The sequence below is a fragment of the Epinephelus lanceolatus genome, chromosome 6 (assembly GCF_041903045.1).
Source record: "Epinephelus lanceolatus isolate andai-2023 chromosome 6, ASM4190304v1, whole genome shotgun sequence".
Taxonomy (NCBI): domain Eukaryota; kingdom Metazoa; phylum Chordata; class Actinopteri; order Perciformes; family Serranidae; genus Epinephelus; species Epinephelus lanceolatus.
This window is the reverse complement of record NC_135739.1, coordinates 28907114-28928524: the sequence shown is the minus strand read 5'-3', so window position 1 is coordinate 28928524 and position 21411 is coordinate 28907114. Positions and strand designations below refer to the sequence as shown.

Sequence of the window (21411 nt, the reverse complement as noted above, 5' to 3'; positions counted from 1 at the left end):
AAAAAAATAGGTTACAGAAGTTGTTAAATGTCTAAACTTTGTTCACCCTTTGTTTGATCTTGTTCCAGAAAGGCAGGTTACAGTAGCTACGTCCTTCAGGTCCCTTGCATTTCACTTGTGAGGTCTTATTTTGTGGGCGTTGCCCTGGAGACAAACAGCCAATGGGCTGCTAGTATACTCTCTAAGACCCGCCTTTTTATGGTTGCTATGCCTACTACGCGTTTCTCTCTGATTGAGTACCGAAGCAGCCAATCGGCGTCGAGCTGGGCGGGACTTAGCGAGCACACTGAAAACTGCCTGGTGAATTTCTACTACTACGAACACACCGCTCAGGGTGCATACAAGTGTCGGACCGTGGCTGCAGAAAAGACTGGGGATGGAAAATGTACTATAAACGCTGCTGGAAAAGTCTATACAGGTAATGAATGAGTCCTTGTCTTTCTTACCGCCTTCTGTTACATTAATATATTTCAGAAATTGGCCCGAAAGACTGAGCTAATGCTAGGCTATTAAAAATATCGAGTTGGTCATGCATGGCTGTGACATTGTTGAATTGAAACTGGCAGCACTAGTAGACACGTTTGTTTGACACATGAAGGGAGGGAAAACACTGAAAGAGAAACTTAACGAGAAACAAGTAAATGTATGAGTTCAAAATACGATGTAAATCCACAATTTAAACTTTATTAGGCAATGTTTAGTCTTAATAAATCAGAATATACAAGATAATGACTCAGAATGAACATAATCTGCCCAAGTGGGGCAGGGCTTTATTGATGTTATTACATTAATTTGACACTCTGGCTCCCACTCAGAGGATATTTCTGTCATTTTATGTTAACTTAGAGACATTTTTGGATGAGTGAGTGAATTGAAATGGATGAATTTAGCCAGTCAAAGAATCTTCCTGCATTTAATGGCGTTTCTTTGTAGTGAATAAGTTTGTACAATCAGTTGAACCCATGACTTGAGCCCTACCAATACATGACTTCTGAGGCTGATATCCATACTGATATTTGAGAGCTTGAAATACCTGCTAATGATGTATTGAGCTAGACATTTTACAGCTGACAGAAACTTGTCAGTGCTTTGCTGTGGACTCTTTATAATGACCTCTTTGGCATTCATGTACTGCAGTGTTTTCTGCCAACATATACACCAATAATGATATATTTGTGATAGGCTGAAATTGGCTGATAATATTGCCTTGGGGATAAAGTGAAAACACTGTCTATTCTTATGGGGTGTAAAAATATATGTATACACTTAAAGCAGTATCATGGTTTGTGATACTATAATGATTCTTGAAAAAATTTAATGATTTTCTATTGATAGTGTGTAGGCAAAGATTTGTGGCAGTGTTTCAGTTTGTGTTGTATTTATACCCTGACCACTAGATCCTTCAGTGCTGTTGTCTATCTTCAGCTATTTGACTCTTTCACTCCATCCTAACAACATATTGCTAGCATGAACATAAAGAACACAGGTCTACGCAACAGGTAGAGTCATAAGGGGCGCAACGCTAGCATTGACAATTTTCCTAAAATTAGATTTAGAAAGTTGTAGTATATCACTTTGCTTACATTACGGCAGTATATTGCAGTATATTGAGTTGTAACCCTTGTACTGGGATACATATCACCATATTCTTGCCAGTACTCAGCCCTACTTTTCTATAAGCCCACAATCTGAATCAGGACCAGTTTTTGGTTCACTGCGGGAGATCATAGATCAGAGACCCATGATGGAGTTTCTAGGTTAGATGGAGGGAGAGCTGCTCATGCCTGCAAATATTAACTGGTCTGTCCTATCCTATGTGAATTCTGAGTTATGGCAGGTATTTGTTTGCCTCCACTAGAGAGTACAATACAATTGGAGACACCCTGGCTCAGCTCTTGGAAACAATTTTCTACTCAGGAAGGATCAGATTAAACAGAGCTCTTGATAAGGAGTTGTTTAACTCAGTTTGATACTGTCTTGGATTGAAATCTAGTATCTTGCTGCTGTATTGTTTTGAATTGACAACACTACAGTGGTGCCTTCATGTCATGCAGTATCATTATGGGCCTATCTTAAGTTTGTTCTTTAAAGTTAAAAGACACAACCTGTAATCCAAAAGGGTAACCCATTCCTAAACAATCAAGTGGAGGCTGCCATCACCCTCAAAGTGATGGGTAGGTTTTTATATGACTAACACTAAACAACAGCTCAAATTGTTAATGTTTTCATTTATCAGTAATATTTGTAAGAATTTAATTAAGAATGTGAATTTGCCTCAAACTTTTATAGTAAAACAATACAATACATTGTCAAAACTATACATATTGGGGGTTCACTGCGGCCTACTTGTCTGTGACCACAATATCCCTTATTTCCTCTCTGTCAACATTTCCTGTTTGAGACTATTGTATGCTATCAAATGCGATAAAAATGTGATGGAATTCAACTCTAAAAAAATACAGATTGTGTCATATGTCACCCACTTTGCTTCATTCTACCGGTATTTTATTGGGCAAAATGTCTTAAGCAAGTCTGAATGTTTATTTTGTTGAGTTCGGGGTTTTGAGGAGGCCACACGCTTCATTGCATCACTTTCAGGAGGTGCAACCACTGTCTGGTTGCACCAAAGCAACCAGACAGGAATTCCCCTTTAACTGCCTGACAGATGTTTAATTTCCAAACAGCTATAATCTACACCACAGTATTTGCATCTTCACATTGCAACACAGCTGCCTTCTTATGCTACAATAGACTGTCTGCTGGCGTTGTTTTTCTCTCTCTGCCTCTGAAAGCAAATGGCAAGAGTTGAGAGTTGAGGGCTGCCAGGCCTTTTGATATCAGTCGTAAACAACGCTCTCCCTGGTGCCTTGACTTCAACAGGAGATAGACCTTTTCCTTGCTGATGCTCAGAATGTGAGTCAGGGTGTGTGGGATGGAGAGAAAGGAGACTTAGTAAAGGGAGGGGAGGAGGGGCTCACAGTCATTAAATAAAGAAAAGTGCACCAGTGTAGGGAGGAACAGTTGTCTTTTCTCACCTTTCCTCAATTTACAGGCACAGTCTTGGCAAGCCACATTTGGTGCTGGTTAGTTCTTGATGATTGATGCTCATTCACTGACCAAAGGCTGTTTTCTAGTGCCTGTCCGCTGAGGCTCGTCAGTAATGTAATTTATTTTAATTGTAAAGGCATGGTTATACATAGACACAAGTTAGATTTAGATCTCAACCTATAAGGGTAGGTGCATTGGCTTGAATAAAGATTCTTTGTTCAAATTGTATGAATTGTTGTTGCTGTTTGCTTTACCAGTTATACAAAAATGGCTGCTGACATACAGAAATGTTTTTACCCATCATAGCTAGTGCTTCAATGATTAGATGATTAATTGCTTAGTCAATCGAAAGAAAATAAATTGCCAACTATTTTAATAATCCATTAATCTTTGTAGTTCATTTTCAAGCTGTTCATTTTCAAAACTGTCAGACTTTTGTTGGTTTCAATTCTTAAATGTGAGACTTTGCTGCTTTCTTCAGCATTTATAATGGTAAATGAAGAGTTTTGAACAGTTTGTTGGACAAAAGAAGCAATTTGAAGATGTCACTTTGGGATGTAGGAAATTGTGATGAGCATTTTTCCTAATTTTTTGACATTTTATTGACTAAATGATCATCAGTTAATTGTGAAAATAAGCAGCAGATTAATCAATACTAAAAACTAATCTTACAGCCCCAATCATAGATTTGGGGCTCAATGGTAACGGCCTGTTTTTTGATCCAGAGTGAAATATATCAACAACTGCTAGATGGATTGCCATGAAATTTGGTACAGGCATTCATGGTGTCCAAAGGATGAATCTTCATGACTTTGAACCCCTGATCTTTTTTCAAGCACCATCATGAGGTTGTCATTTGTGGTTTAAAGTGAAATGTCTCAACAAGTATTTGGTGTAGAGACACTTGTGGTCGTTGTAAACTTTTATTGTCCTCTGACTCCTCTGACTTTTCATCTAGTGCCACCATCCAGTCAAAGTTTAATTATATGCAGTACTTTGGCCTGTGAGCATTACAGCCTCAAAATCTATTAGCATGGCTGTAGACTCAGTCTTGTTTAAACTGCTGCCAATACATGAATTTAAGCCTTTGTTGAAGACGGTGGACGTCTTGCAAGACTTAAGACCCAAAATCTAACACTGAATATTAAATGTAAAGATATAATATGACCATTAGTTGTCTTGGAGACACTCAGTTGGAGAGAGAGGCTTGGACATTATGTTAGGGTGAGTGAGGAAGCTCCGGGCTAGATGCTAGCATTGTCACTTTACCAAAGATTATGATAAATATTTCATGGTGACATATTGCATAGTTCTACTAATAGCTCAACAGTGACCCACACTGTGTGACATGTTTACCAGATTCACAGTTCTGCAAAGGCACTGGTGATAAGGTGGGGGCAGTTGGACGTCTGACCTAACATCCATTGTAAAGCTTGGATATTTTCAGATGCCAGTGCTAATATGTTTTTATTTTGGATGTGCAAAGTCAAATTTGGTTTGAATAAACCCAGGATTTGTCAGCTTGTGTTACACTGCCAGACACACTGTTATATTAACTATGATTCATTGTTTTGTTTTTTTTTTTGTTTGTATTGCTCAAATGTTGAAATTATTGTATTCTGCAAGATATTGGTGCTGTCACAGCAAAATGAATAGCAATGCGGCATTCAACCATAAGAAGGGACACTCCAGTTTAGATATGTAGTTACAGTTTGTCAATGCTGCAGTCGCAGGAAGTGAGGAGGCTGGCCACCTGAGAACACAATATAGGTGGTTAAAAAAAGCTTTTGTTGACTGGCTGCCTCCTCACAGCCATGCAGCACACAACCAATTACTAAAACCAGAAACACTTCAGGAAAGCCCGATGCTTTTCAAGCCTGAGTTTCGCCTACCCAGACATCAGCAATTGCGGCAGATAGAAAGAAGGGAAAAGGTGAAGAGAACAGAAAGAAGCAGGTGCATAAGAAGAGTGTTTTGCATTTATATTTGAATGGAGCAACAATATTCATGTGCACACGGTTGCAGCCATGCATAGTTAATCAGCCGGACTCTTCACCTTGCCTGATTACTCCTCTTTCCCTCTCTTAGAACCATAAGGATCTTCTTACTCTTACTTATTGTGACCCTGCCTTCCCTCCTCCCCTATTGGCTCTTCTACAACACATTATATGGTGCCAATGACAAATATTAATTATACATGTGTAGCCTCTCATATGTAGGCTAGAGTGCTGCAAGGCCTGCCCCCTGCTTTGCCAAACAGGGCAGGACTCAGAGGCAGGAAATCTGAGGCAGGAAACAGTAAGGCTAACCTGTTACATAATGAAAACACAAACAAAACTCTTTCACTTCAGAGCTCTTGATGTACAGTGCAAAAAACTTCCAGTGCTGCTATGATTACATGCCTGAAAGTTCAGGTGACACTCTGCTGTGAAATTTTGTAGCTTGTAAACCATGACCTATGCCTGAGGTTGTGAATAAGCCCAGCCAATGTCCCCTCATGGCAGATGGGAGGCTCCTGGGGCATAATGGTCCTGGATCTACTTCTGGGTTACTGGTTCATTTTATGCTCTGCTGTGCTCAGAGGGCAAAAAATGATAAGAAGAGGTGAAAGAAAATTATTTTGTCGATGCACTTGATAGCAGCATGGAGGGTGATTTCAATTTGAGATTATTTTAATGAAAAAGTAATCAGCCACAGCCACGAGGAGGGAAACCTCGAATATCATGATCGGTTTAAACTTTGTTTTCATTTACAGGCGGACTACATAATAATGTTTGTAATTACCTGTTTTAAAATGCTGTTTTATCTTTTTCCTGTTCATTATTCATGGAGCATATATCAGATAACTAAAGCTGAAACAATTAGTCCATTAATCAATAGACAGAAAATGAATCTGCAACAATTTAAATAATACATTAATGAAGTTACTAATCAAGTAAACGTATCAAACACTGGCTGGTTTCAGCTTCTCTGCTGTAGGATCTGCAGCTTTTTTTCTGTCTTAGATCATTGTAAATGGAATATGCTTTGGTTTTGGATGGTTGGTCGGACAAAACAAGAAATTTGAATATGATAACTTGACCTGAAAATTACGTTCTGTATTTTTCAGTGTTTTGGTATATTTTATAGACCAAATGACTGATCAGGTGATCAAGAAAAAAAAGTGCAGATTATTCAATGAGGAAAACAATTGTGTTTTTGTTTACATTGTTTTCCATAGAATTAGATTCTATTTGTGGTAGCGAATTTGAGTTAACTCTAATTCAGCCAACGCAAACCACGCTCCCAGGGGGTCAGATCCCAGACTGCTTTAACTCCCCACTTGATCAGCAAACTTTCTGTTGCTGCTGTTACACAGGTTAGACCCAGTGCTGCTGCTGGGACCCCCCCAGCACTGAGTTTACCTGACTGAATGCAAGTTGATTCAAGTTGATACTGAAGGTGCATCTTAAGAGCTGTGGCCCACTCTCTCCCTCGCAAAGAGGTCTAGGTGAGGCAGAGGGAATGTGGGAGTGCGCTGGCTAGCTAGCTTATCTCATTTAGCTTGTTTCATAGCTTGTTTCATTTCTGGTCAAGTAAACAGAGGAAGAGAGCGACAGCAGGGCAAGAGGGTGCTGAAAATAGAAAATCGATATATGTATTGTGGTTAGCCACCACAAATAAATTGATATATTTGAAACACTGTGTTTGTGTATTTAAAATGCAGTCTTATCTTTTTTCTTGCAACCGTTTTGATAATCAGTTGATCATTTTAAGTAATTCATCAAGCTAAAATGCAGGAAATGTGTGTTTTAAGTGTAAGGATTTGCTGTTTTCCTCTGTTTTACACAATTTAAATTGAATATTTTTGGGTATCTAAGTGTTGGTTAGACAAAACCAGTGACAATTTTGCTAATCAATTAGTTGTTTAAGTTACTTTTCTCACAAAAATGGCAACTATGTTATTTCATTGCAGTTTTTTAATTGTATGTATGTATAAGTAAACTGGATATCTTTTGCAGCTAAGCTGTTGGTAGCAATTTGATGATGTTAAACAGGCATTTCACACTTTTTTCTGTCATCTAAATGATTGATTGGGAAAATTAAATGATAGCAAAAATAATTGTTAGCTGACGCCCTGTTAGTTTTGTTGGTTGGCTGAACAGCAACATAGAGAGTTGTTGGCAGTGATTCCAAGGTAAGATAATTTTTTAACACAACAGAAAAAGGGATGAAAACTTATCTTTTTTTAACAATGCTGAAATGTCATTTCCCCAAGTATTTAACAAATATCAGATGTGCTGTGTTTAGTTTGTCAAGTATAAAAATGAGAGGGAGCTGTGTTAATGGGTTACTAAGAATAGAGGCGAGTACGACTAAGAGCTGTAAATTTGCCCTCTGTGTCTCCTCAGATACAATAAACTGCAGTGTTAGACTCAGCTCTGTCTTAATTCACAGCTGCACTGCTGCAAACATGCTCATCTCTAGCTGCGTGTGGACGTCGACGTGTCTTGTGAGAGTGGCTGCTGTCACGCTGTGCACTCTTATACAGCTGGTCATGCCAGAGCTTGGAAGTGATGCCCGCCTGGCATGTTGTCATAGAGTGGACTGGACTGGGGCTGTATGCTGCAGTGACAAAAGCACATTCAGGCCAGGACAATGGGGAGCTGACAGCCTGGGTTGTGTTTATCACTCTGCTTCTCTCTCTCTCACACCGCCTCCTGTCTATTGTGTTTGCTGTCTCACTGTTTCTCTTATACGGTCTCAGTCACTGAAGGCCCGTGCACATGCTCACCCAGCAGGCTGTTTATCGCTTTAAGAGAATAAGCATTGCGCAGTGTTGCTGAAGCTGCTTTAGTCATTAAATACAGGGTGTAATTCTGTCGTCAAGTTGGCGGTGATGTGATTGCTGGTTCCAGTGTGTCATCGTTAAAGTGCAGGCTCTGGTTTTAGTGCCTGTTGTTGACGCATTTATCTTTGTGGGCGGTGTCGACAATTTTGGGGGCACTGAATTTGTTGTTGATGATTGTAGCAATCATTAGCGACAGACAAACAATGAATCACCAGTAGGATACTGCATGAGGTCATGGTCTATTGCAGACAGTTGATCTGTAATTTCAGCATCATGCATAGATGTTGGTAAGTTCATGTCAAGATAAGACAGAACGTGGCAGTTTGTTGATAGGCAAACTTTATGATAACTGATTTATTGTTCCAGTGATACACCAGACTACTAAAGACTCTTTAGTGTACCTTCTAGGGCCCGACCGATTTATTGGCCAGCCGATTTAATCGGCCGATTATAGCCATTAGAGAATTATCGATTGATGCTGATGTTAACATTGCATTTAAATGAAACAAATGTGTGAAAAGCTGTTCCTGAACCAAAGAAGGTTAAAGCTGAAATGTCTCAATAGCTTAATAATGGACTGCCATGAGGTGTGTAACAGACATTGATGTCTTACTGAGGATGACTTGTTAAAATTGTGGTGATTCCGCAACTTAAAATTGATAACTCAATACCTCATTTAGCTGCTAGAATGCCTGTGGACTCTAAGTCTTGTGTATGTTTTCCACCTTGAGAAAGATCCTATTAGACTGAAACTGGTTGACATTTTAAATGATACACCAGACTACTAAAGACTCTTTAGTGTACCTTCTAGGGCCCGACCGATTTATCGGCTGGCCGATTTAATTGGCCAATTATAGCCATTAGAGAATTATCGGCAATCGGCCAAAAGTTGTCCGATTGACGCCGATGTTAACGCTTATATTTTCATCATTAATAAAATGCAGGGAATATGGTGTTTTACTTAGAAATGATGTCCTTGTGTTACTTTTTGCACTATAACCTACCTCTGTTAAATTGGCAATAATAAGAACTCTGGTACTGTGAACATACATGTGAATGTCTTGATTCATTTAGACTTTGCATGATTATTTTATTTCCCAGAGGTTTACTGCCTTTTTGCACATCATATTTTTGATTTATTTTGTGTTCAAATTGTTCATATGCTGCTTGTTCCACACAATTTCTGAGGGGGGGGGGGGGTGTTTAAATTGAAAAACGTAAAAATTTAATCGGCCGATATATCGGTTATCAGATTTTTTTATTCCATAATATCGGAATTGACATCGGCCCAAAAAATCCATAACGGTTGGGCCATAGTACCTTCTGGATCACTAAGTAAAAATGTTAAACAGTCTGTTTTCAGCTTCTAAAATGAAAATTTATGTTGTTATTACTGGTTAAATATGATAGGTGGACTGAATATTTTCAGGTTTTGCACTGATGGTCAGAACAAAGACAAAATTTTAAGATGCCCCAGTGGGTGATGTGATACTGTCATGGCATTTTTGTCTATTTTCTAAAAAATGTAATTGATTTAATCCTGAAAATAATCTGCAAATTGCAGTGTCCTACTAGCTCACCAGGTATAGCAGGTACCATTAAGGCTGAGTCCTTACTGCAGTGGACAGTGTTCAAGTCCAACCAGGGCCCTTTGCCTTTCCTATTTCTTTCCTAAGAAATACCAACAAAAAAAAACTTAAAGAAATAATAATCTGCATATCAAATATAATAAATATAGCCTGTAATGAAATAATTCTAATAAGTAATATTGTAATTAAAATGGTGGTTAAAGAATGTTTCCCCTGTACATGACCACTTGTTATCATGTGACCAAAAGTTCACATTCAGGTCATGTGATGACTTCTGAGCCAGCTCTGTTCACTGAATGAAGACCATGAGATGCATTGAAAGCTTCGAATCATTTGTAAGTCGACCTTTTGAGCTTCACCATATGTTGTCCCCAAAGGTCAAGCATTCACTGCTCCCGATCCCCCTGGAGTTTATGTGTTTGTCCCGACAGTCAATTGTGATCTGCAGACAGATGAGTTCGGTTGCAGAAATAGCCTTTTTGTTTCCCCTTTTTGTGCCAAAAATCTGTTCTGACAACTTTTTTGAATGACATCACTCAGTACAGACGAACTGAAAGCCCATATTGGAGCTTGATTGATCATAACAACCCACATAGGTTTTGTATTCATGAAAGAAACTAAACGTCCACAGTAAAGTTTTGCACTAAATTAACAGCCACAGCAGTGAGTCATCCTACACTGGAAGATGTGGCAGAGGAGTGCAGAAGGCTGTGTGGTGGCAGTGAAGGGGAAATTAGGCCTGACACAAAATGATCTCCCCTCCACGCTTCACCACATCAGGTTTAAAACTAATACTGAGGGACAGACGAGTCGATCTGCAGTGCAGTAGACTTCTCCGTAAGCCTCCAGCTGCTCCATAAATTCAGACTGTTTGTCCTTGTCCTACCTCTCTCGGCGCCTCACACCTGCACATGAGAAAGAGAAGTTTGACTGCATTGCTGGTATCTCAAATATTAATGGCTGAATATATTTTTACAAAACATATGGACACCAGGGACGCAACAACTTATTTCCATTATCGGTCAATCTGTTGATTACTTTTGTGAATCATTACTTGCATAGTGATAAACAGTTTCCCAGAGCCCAGGGGAATGTCCTCAAATGGCATGTTTTTATCCAACTAATAGTCCAAACCCCAATGATGTTTGAAATGCAATGGGTAAATCCACAGAATTTAGAATTGAATGAGTTATCACCACTTGTCAGTCACTTTGGGGATTCCTTAACTTTTTATGCCTGCCATTATGGACACGGAGAGTATAGAGGTGGATTTCTCCTTTCTCTCAAACTCAGACCAAACTCTGATCAAACAGTAAAACCTAGGCTGTGTTGATCAAATATAAACCAAGATCCTGTTACTGTATTGCCTATTTCTCACCTAAAATGCCCTCAGAAACATATTTTAGTGCACTGTTTGGTTTTAAGGTGAGAGTTTGTGAACAAGAAATGGGCTCCATACTGTTTCCCTCCATAAAAACAGAGGCTAAAATGAGATAAAGTGGTAAAACTAAGCAGCGGTGATAAAATATGAATCAAAATTCTGTCACTGTTGCTGATTTCTCACCTCAAATGTTTTAAAAAACATATTTTCACTTACTGTTCAACTGTAATTTGAGATTGTTTGTCACCAGCTGGCCTCTGTATTGTTTCCTGTGTCAAAACGACGAAGCTGCATTACGTCACCTACCAGTGTGAGCATTTATTGGTGCGCTGTGGCGCAGTGCATTCGGGTAGTTGTAGAGTTTATACCTCTCGAGAAAAAGCAAATGCCACAGCCCTTTTTCTCTGATTTCTCTGGTCATGTATGACACCAATTTAAAATGTATTTGTGTCTTTCTACTGCATAGGCAGCCTGGTTTTATGAAAAGACCATCTTTCCAGCAGTGAAAAACATTAGCATGTTAGCATTGTCATTCTTAGCATACTGATGTTAGCGTTTCTTTAAAGTAGAGCTGCACAGAGTTGCTTGCATGGTTGCATGATTGACTGAGTATGCAACTAATTGTTTTGGTACTAATGGAAACCAGCAGTTTGTGAGCTGAGATAGATTACGGACATAGATTTTAGCAAACAGGATTCACCAAACTGTCATAATCCCTTTTTGATTTAATGTTATTTTGAACGTACCTCTCTTCAGCCTGGCTTTGAATCTTTTGCTGCATGTTTTAGGGAACACTTTTTAAATCCATCCTACTTCTGCCACAGCCTCCATGTCACTTCTTTTTTTTTGTCTCATGTCTTCATCTTGCCCTTCACTCGTTTGAAGGCTTGTTTATGTTTACCTCTTTGATTCTGCAATACGGCTGTGTTTGTTTTATCTCTGAGTCTCACCATCCGCCCACCTGGCCTCACTTCTCTATTTTTCACCTCTACCTGTCCTTTTCCTTTTTCCCTCAATTCCTTTGTGTCATTTCTATCTCCCTCCTGCTTTGCCCCGTGAGCTTGTGACAAATGTGCCTGCTCGGAGGTTAGTGAAGCATCTTTATTCCACACTCCGCTGTGTCATTACATTTAACCCAGTTCCCTTTTTATTTTGCTCTTTGAGCCAGAGGAGGAGGCTGTACTCCGGCGCTTTCACCAACAGCGTTAGGGGAGTCATGGGGTGTAATTCCTGTCCAACCTTTCTCATCTCCTCTCTCACCCATAGGAGGGAGGGAGGCAGGTGGAGGTGGTGAGAAGGCGGGAGTTTGTGTCTCCCTCCCCTCCTTCAAAGAGACATCTGGTAGTCGCTTGCTCTCTGGCAAAAGAAAGAGGAAAGGGAAATAAAACCAGAAATGCTTAATATGGGCGGAGGTGATGCACCATTTATTTCCTGCAGGAATTAAATGGGTTGTGGATGGTGTTTATCTGTCTTTCTTTCACTCTTCCCCATCTGCTTTTCTTCAGTCCTATTTTTCTACGGCAGCCATCTGTGTGTTGTCAGGCAGTGTGAGGGTGGCAGAGAGCAGGAGTAGGGGTTAGTGTGTCTCCATTGATAAGGTTGATTGCCTTGTATCTCTGACTGGCCTGCTGTGTGTCTGTTAATGATATGATCCTCACCTCAAACACAGTTTCTTTTCTTACTGTACTGTCTGTGCTGCTGCTTCCTCTTGCGCCATGCTCCCTGGTGTGACTCTAAGACCCGCCACACATGATCATTTAGCATAAAAAACAAGGAATCGATCTAGCATGATTAAATATAAACAGAGGTAGGGACACAGGACAGACATGGATAGTAGTCTTTTTCATGTAGTTTGCATTTAAATGAAACAAATGTGTGAAAAGCTGTTCCTGAACCAAAGAAGGTTAAAGCTGAAATGTCTCAATAGCTTAATAATGGACTGCCATGAGGTGTGTAACAGACATTGATGTCTTACTGAGGATGACTTGTTAAAATTGTGGTGATTCCGCAACTTAAAATTGATAACTCAATACCTCATTTAGCTGCTAGAATGCCTGTGGACTCTAAGTCTTGTGTATGTTTTCCACCTTGAGAAAGATCCTATTAGACTGAAACTGGTTGACATTTTAAATGATACACCAGACTACTAAAGACTCTTTAGTGTACCTTCTAGGGCCCGACCGATTTATCGGCTGGCCGATTTAATTGGCCGATTATAGCCATTAGAGAATTATCGGCAATCGGCCAAAAGTTGGCCGATTGACGCCGATGTTAACAGGGAATATGGTGTTTTACTTAGAAATGATGTCCTTGTGTTACTTTTTGCACTATAACCTACCTCTGTTAAATTGGCAATAATAAGAAGAACTCTGGTACTGTGAACATACATGTGAATGTCTTAATTCATATAGACTTTGCATGATTATTTTATTTCCCAGAGGTTTACTGCCTTTTTGCACATCATATTTTTGATTTATTTTGTGTTCAAATTGTTCATATGCTGCTTGTTCCACACAATTTCTGATAATAAAAGTATTTGAAAATAGTAAAATGTTCTTCCTTCAATTTATATCTTTGTAACGAGTGTTTGAACTATATTTAAGCCATCAAAAACATATATTTCGGGGGTTTTTAAATTGAAAAACGTAAAAATTTAATCGGCCAATATATCGGTTATCAGATTTTTTTATTCCATAATATCGGAATCGGCATCGGCCCCAAAAAATCCATATCGGTTGGGCCATAGTATCTTCTCCTTGAACCTTGCTCTGACTTGAAGTGCCTGATGACCACCGTTTCCTGTGACCATTTTTTTTTCAAGCATCTTAAGGTTCCCTGCATTTACTGCATGGGAAACTAATTGAGCACATCTTGGCCTCTGCTTCTGTTTTTTGGAACAATTCTTGCATTTCTGTTATTGTTAGGGACGTTACCAACAACTAATACCTCTCATATTTAAACGTATGTCTAAACTTAGACTCCGCGACTAATCTAAAACTAAGAAAACACACAAAACAGTCACAATGGAGCACAATTTCATCTATAAGGTTATGCATTGTCCACAAAAATATTGTGTACATTTTAAGAGCCATTTGGTTCTGGTAATCACATTTTTCCATAACAAAATCAATTTGTAAAATGCCGTTGAAATGTATTGCACTTTGCACTGGGCATTATGAACATTGCACATTATCCTACAGAACATGGCAACAACTCACGTGACAACTCAACGTGACTGATTATTAAATTGGTATTTTTGTGGGGTAAATGCAATCACATAAAATAACAATTTTAATAAATAGTTCAACAGAATAGTATTTCTAGTGCTGACTAGTAAGGATAGCAATGATTAATCATTTAGTTGACTAACTGTGCACATCCCTTGTATTATATAACTTACATTGAAATTAATTTGAGTGGACTATTACAGATGTTGATTTGTTCCTCGCTGGTCTGTGTTAACTTCTGCATCAATGAACAAATGAATTTTCTAAGAATTCTGGTTCATTTGAAACAACTTGTTTGCAGCATGTCTACAATTAGCTGTGATTTATTGGTTAAGAAAGAAATGAAATCTGTGAAGCACTAAGTTTGGGATTGACCTGTTTGTTTCTTACTTTCAGTACAATTTTTGTAATTAACTTGTTGTTAACAGAAGAAATGGCATTTTTTTGGGACACCCTACTTCTTCCTTTACTTTTTCCTCCTTTAAGTGCTACCATGCAGCATCATGACTAATATAAATGTATCTTTCTGCCGGTGACCTGATTACACCTGCAGTGTTCATTTGCACTCACAGAGGACCAGTAGCTGTTGTAAGAAAAGGCGTCACGGTATTGGGCTGAATTATCAGTTGAAATTCCATTATTGGAACGACACTATGAATAATTTCGGTTTCTCATTTATCTCAGGATAATACATCAGCCACCAGTTTATAAAGAACATTCCTGTCCTGATGCTTGTCTTTTAAGTAAACACACTGAGAGTCAGAATACTCAAAATGCATTTATTTAAGTTGTTTGTGGGTGTCTCTGTCTGTTTAGGTTTCTTACAGTTTTGTATGTCAACATTAGGTTGACATTTGCTGTTGTGATTAAACCATGTGTGCATGGGGACACACACAGCAAGACTAACAGTTGTGCGGGCATTTAATTTCTGAGTAAAAAATGATCTTGAGCCTGAGGAATCAAGGTCACAGTGTGTCCCACTTCTTCTCCGGGCTGCTTTGTTTGCCTCAGAGCACAGCCGAACGTTTAGTTGAAACCAGATGGAGAATGCTGGATGTCAGCTACTTCTATACATCCCACCGTGGCTACTATCCGCATGGGGTCCCAGCGCACACCTCTCTCTATGTCTTTGTTTCTGGATCATGTCGTGTCACAACAGTGAGGATTAAAACAAAATGGCTAATTAGCTCAGGTCTACAGTATGTTTCAATATGGCGCACCAGGCTGTCATAAGAAGAAAACAAGAGGCTTCTGTAATCCCTCACCATCATGGTGTGTCTGTTTTTATCTGTGGTCTTCCCTCTGTCCCCTCTCTCTGCTCCCCTGAAAACCATCTGCTAGTTGGGTCTGGATCATAGTCCTGCTGTGTGGGTATTTTGCATTTATTGGCAGTGGGCTAGTGACCTTTAGAAATCTCTCTTCACTGATTGGCTGTGTTCAATTTTGTCTTTGGTTTGTGTATGGTTTTAGGCCTACATATTCTGCAGAGCCTGGTGAAATATGGACTTAATACCAATATTGTTATCAATCAAATTAGGTATTAGATGGAATTTTGGTGACGATAATGTCAAGACACCACATAGTTTCGTCTTTTCCTGGTCTAATATACTGCATTACAGATAAGTGACACACTTTTCATTTGCAGTTCAGTAAAAGGTACATACAGTGAAAGAACTGTCTCTAACTACTCATTCAGTGTCAATGTTTTGTTTTTCTAAAGTTAAACTAGTTAAAGGAAATATAAGTATTCAAAATGCCTTTTGAAAGTACAAATAGTTATTGCCAACATGTTGTTAAGATACTGTGAAGACTCACTGGAAGAAGAGATCTATCTCAATGGGACCTTCCTGGCTTAATAAGGGATAAATAAAATAAATCCACACTTTCCAGTGATAGATAACCAGTTCAGTCAACCAATCAGCCCGTGGTCAAGTCCAGAAGTCTCTTATGGTGGTAAAACTATAAATTAGGACATAAAAATCAGACATGACCGACTGCATGAGCCTGTATTTTCTGTTTAGAGTACCTCATGTTGACAGGGTTGTCCTTGATAAAACATCATGTGGTGCACAGAAATATTTCTTACATTATTCATTATCAAAGTTATGCATGACATCAGACAAATCTTGCCACACATGTAAAAGAAAAACTTAAGTCACTAATTTAGTTAGTTTTTAATTACAGTGTGCTTTGAATCATTACAGGATATGATCATACTGTCACCCTACCATACCACTAAAAGTCAATAAATGGTAATACTGAATTATCACCAAGCTCTGACCTTTAATATTTCTGTCCTTCTGTACCTTTCTCTCGTGCAGAGCTAACCTGCTCTGCCAAACAGAATGCCGTCTGCAGGGGCCTCCAGTCTCACTGCTGAGCTAATTAACAAGGTGTGAGGGTGTGTGCATGTGTGTGTTTGATAGGTCTTGCTGTGTTTGTTTGTGTGTGTGCATTGTGGCTGCCTACTGCCAGGTCACCAGGTCTGGGCTGAGGCTGTGCCAATGCAGGTAAAGGGCTGTTGTCAACACGCACATACACACACACACACACACACACACACACACACACACATACCAACAAACACACACACATACAGATTCAGCAGAAAAACAGAATCCCTGTGTGAGGGCAGCCCTGGGGAAACACTTGCATGGATTCTCTTGGAAAAGGCAGGACCGCATTCTAGTGTTTTTGTATGTGTGTGTGTGTGTGTGTGTGTGAGTAGGGGGTCAGGAGGTAGAGGCTCAGCTGCTGCTACAATATATTCCCTACTGAACGTCAGCCAATTAAAAGTGTCTTTTAAGGTTTTGTTCCTTTGTGACTTTCTTTTTAATTTTTATGACTTTGTAGGTTAGAATCGGACATTTTAAAAGTGAGCTAAGGGATGGAATCTAATTCAAGGTCATGTCCTACATTATAAAATAGTATCAAAAAAATAAATGACTAGAAATGAAATGACTAAATGTCCACAAATACCTCCTCAGTCTAGTTGTTGTGAAATCCTTGTGATGGCTTACTGCCTCTTAAACAAATGTTGTTGAGTTATGTTAGCAAAAAGTAAAGCATGTATATCTGCAACATATTCACTGTGTAAATGAATCTTCTGCTACTTTGTTGTGCTGCCTATCAAAATAACAGACCTCTAACTAATAGCCAGTTCATGAAAGATCAGCTGCAACATGACTTATGTTTTCTCTTTGAAACACCTCATATCAAGAAGGTTTTTTATGCAAAAAGACATTTTTAGTTGGCAGAAAGTATGTGCTTTAGGTTGTCACCAATTTGTTTGTGGCAAAAGAAGAGCTAGGTATAGTTTAAACAACAATTGTAAGAGCACCACAGCAGTCATTGCTTACATACTGTACACATTAGCAGCGTAAATCACAAGTTTCATCAAGATATATTATTTTTTTCAATTCTACGGACAATAATACGATATTTGCTGATATAACAATTTCGATTTGATTCAGGGCCCTGCGATTGAAATGAGATGTCTGTAAATATCCTCATTGTCTTTTTCTTTGCTGCCTACCACTGTCTGCCTGGCGTCAGGCCACCAGCACTGTTTGAATGTTTTGGAAAGAGGTGCGCTTGAACAGAAATGGTGACACAGACATGCCATGGAAATTTCAAAATAAAGGCGTATCTTAAAGATGATGATGTATCAATGTGCTTTGCTTCACTATACTATTGAATTGTGGATCATTGAATTGAACTGAATATATCACTCCACATAACATGTACAGTAGGCCTGCTCGATTGTGGCAAAAATTATTATCCTGATTATTTTGGTTGGTGTTGAGATCCTGATTATTTAACATGACATTGAGTTACAATTTTTTTGTCTCTCAAAAGGTCGATTTTCTTGAACTTGAGTCCTTAATATAATTCTACTGAAAAACAGGCTCAAGGTGAACTAAACCTGCCACAGCCTGGCTGAGAGTAAGTTTGGGCTTTTAGGGAGGGGCGAAAGCGCACTGTATTAAAGGAAAAGAGCACGCTGGATTCATAACACAACACAGGAGCATCTACGCGAAACAGATTTCAGCCCAATAATTGTTTCATCTCAATGATCTTTTTTTCAGAATTGTTGAAAGCCAAAGTCGTACATGAAAATTTAATTATTAATCGTCCAGCCCTACCATACTGTATATGATCATACCCAACATATAGGAAATATGACTAATAAATAAGCTGATGTTGTTACCTTTCATGTTAGCTGTCACTAGTCTTGGTGCTAAGCTAAACTAACCAGCTGCTGATAACAGCATCATCATCATTTTTTCTTTAGTGCTAAGTTGTCACTACTGTGATGTTTTTGCACTCTGAGTAAGATAAATAAACGTCATCTTTTCCATCACACATTGCAGTTTTGAATAGTAAATAAACAAAGCGGTTGTTATACAGAAGGGAGCATTAATAATGGTATTCAGCTGGCAGATATGAATGCAGTCACAGATGTGAGCTATCAGCAGCAGCATGTGACAGAGGATGACTCAGCCAATCAGAGCAGAGTGCTGCTGCCTCCAGTTTCACAAGCTGTGATTATCTCCTCGGTGGCTACCTCCGCTTCTCCTGCCTCGCTCCCTCCATCGATTTATCTTCTCCTCTGTATTCCCTCCCCCTCCTCCCCCATCTCCCCTGTCACTCCTCCTCCCTGCTTCCTTCCTCAGCGCCCTGCATCCTCTGAGTTTATCCTTTGAAGTCATTTGTTAAGCTCTCCTCTGTCCTCCCTCAGGAGCTCCTTTCCTGCACTGAAGGTGTCCGGGGAGTTTTTATAAAGTTAGGATTCTCTGGAAGCTTGTTTGTGTGTTATTTCCTGAGACTTTGATTCTGTAGTTTATTGTCAGGGGGCAGAGAAGAGGCTGAATATAAACACCTCACAGATTTTTACAAGGAATTCAAAAGACATCCTTGAGGTTAAAATCCCAAGCACTTAGACTGTGACGTGGAGGAAATGAAGGTCAAGTGAAGGAAAAGTATTAATGCCATCTTCCTCTCTAATGCCGCTCTACTTCTTTTTCTCTGCCTCTTTTTATAGATTGCTGTGAATCTCTGAGTGAAGATGGCCCTCTTTAAGAACAACTTCTGGGTAAGTGTCATCTTGAAAACACCTGGAAATGAGTCAGTATAATGATGTATATTATGCAGATGGACATATGCCATTGATGGCTACATTGATCGGTCTTTTACATCTTAAGCCACATATTACTTATTCACCTGTTACAGCTGAATCACAACCATGAGTCACTGAGCTTTTCATTTATATTCTCAGCCAAGCAGCCGAGCCTCCGGCTCCCTGCTGCTCGTCAGGGATGCACAGGAAGCGCTAGCTGTCTCCCTCCTCCACTCACTTGCAAATAATAGAGATCGATTTTGTATTGAGCAATCTGCTTACTTTCTGCTACATGGGGAGCAGTGTCATAGAGATAATTCTTGTTGGCAGAGACAGTATCACTTTCTGCAGTATTAATAATGTAAAAGGCTATTTTCTGGAGCAGTTTCAAATGCTTTTAACGTAGCTGTTACTTATTTCAGGGAAATTCTTAAAGCTAAATCCTTTTACTTGTTTGGTATAACTCTGTGGTCTCTAATATGTGTAACATAGTTTTGTCATTAGGGCCAGTATGATACCTGCATTTCAGCACCACACCATAACAGTACTTTAGTTTGGGCATTATAAACTTGTTTGAACAATCTAGGGCTGCACCTGACTCAGAATTATGTCAGAAAAATCAGATTTGGCTGCTCAGTACAAATATTAGACAGTTCTTTTTAACCCCCTCCATATAAAGTTTTAAAGTTTGAACAGGCTCAGTGCGACAGTGGCATTCAGGTAATATGGTAAACAAGCTAAAAGTGCTAATCATGGATCAGAAATGTTTGCCAACACTAGATATCAAACAAAGGCCAGACAGACACTGTGTCCCATTAGGTTACTATGAGCTATAAGTTCACCACCTCTAAGCAGAAGAGAGAGAGGAGAAAATGTTATCTCGAAGCCTAATGGGGCAGAGTCTCTCCTTCTTTGTGCTGCTGCATCGTGTCCCCAGCTATGTGTACCTAAGAGCAGCATGAAAGTCAAGAGTGCTCACCCTGCAGCGAAGTCTGGGGACCAAAACGTCCCCAAAAGTACACTGCAAAGCACACTAACAAAAAACAACAACCAAAAAAATCTGACTGCTGAACTTGAAGCAATTTCAGTCGACAAAGGGGTCTCCGACTGATGATTAGAATCTCTGACTTTCAAGCGGCAGCTCTAGAGGAAGTTTTGTACTTTACAAGAATACACCAAACTGCTTAATGTGTTAGGGTTAAACAAAAAACTCTACAAAAACAAAATCTAGTAGTCTAAGGTTTGAAAAAAAAACCCTAAAGGTGTGTTCAGACAACAAATTTGACCTCTAGACCGTTTGTGTTTGGTCACCTCAAACAGCCAAAATATCAACTGTACCTACGTTTACTGTAAGCTAGCCAGAAATGGAAGCTTTGTCCATATGTGTGGGAGTTTAGCTGTGTTTGTTTGTGCTCCGTTCAGCCTCTGACCGACCCGAGAACTCAACAGAAACTCCCACTCTTTCTGATATTCTCCTCTGCTCTCTTTACATTTCTCCTGTTGTCTTTGTACTTTTATGACACACATTCATAAAGCCCCAGAATAAGTTCAGATTTTACACTTAAGTTCGATTCACACCACAGACATGTCTTTATGTCAGTTTGCACCACACCAGGTAAAATTAAGCTAATCGCATGTTTCCATTGATTTTTTTTTTTTTTTTTTTTTTAAACACAATCAGGCTTACTCTAACATTTGCAATCAGTGTCAACTTGCCTGTGTGTCGCCAATACGACACTTTTCTATGGACATATTTCTGTCAGTGCTCAGAAAGTGTTCAGCTTTGATACCCAGCTCTAGTCTCTGTCTTTGCAAAGACACAGTTTTAGAAAACACAGAAACTCAAACACATAGTATGGCAGAAAGTTGATCCTGGCGCCTGATGTTTCCATGTGTCCCCCCAGATTTCCTATGTATTAATATTCTAACCGTATAATCAATCATGACCATAGAGTTGAATCAACATCTCTCTAATACAATGTCAACCAAAAGTTTATCATCATGAGCCCTGTTAAGTTAGGATTTCTTATATGCTGTGAGAATGCTTTAGATTTTGCAAGTGTCCCTATTAAACTGGTAACACCATACCGCAATGCTTGTCAATATTGGCATTAATTAGATTCATTTGTGCAGTAATCAATGGCCTCATTAGCAACTTTTTATAGTTGTGTTAAGTGGAGGAGGGATATCTCTCTTTCATCTCCCCCCAACACCAC

At 39.2% G+C, this 21411-nt stretch overlaps 1 protein-coding gene across 3 annotated transcripts in view; it reads left to right on the top strand.

Annotated features, from left to right (window-relative positions):
• The first annotated feature begins 312 nt into the window (after window positions 1-312).
• The window catches only part of fcho1 (FCH and mu domain containing endocytic adaptor 1), an 88276-nt gene continuing 67177 nt past the window's right edge, over window positions 313-21411 (top strand). For all 3 annotated transcript variants that reach the window (XR_004501469.2, XM_033622846.2, XM_033622845.2), the window contains exons 1-2: window positions 313-418; window positions 19121-19171. Coding sequence is in view for 2 of the 3 variants with exons in the window: in XM_033622846.2 (XP_033478737.2) it covers window positions 19145-19171 (27 nt within the window). In the remaining variant the exon portion in view is untranslated. The remainder of the gene's footprint in view (window positions 419-19120; window positions 19172-21411) is intronic.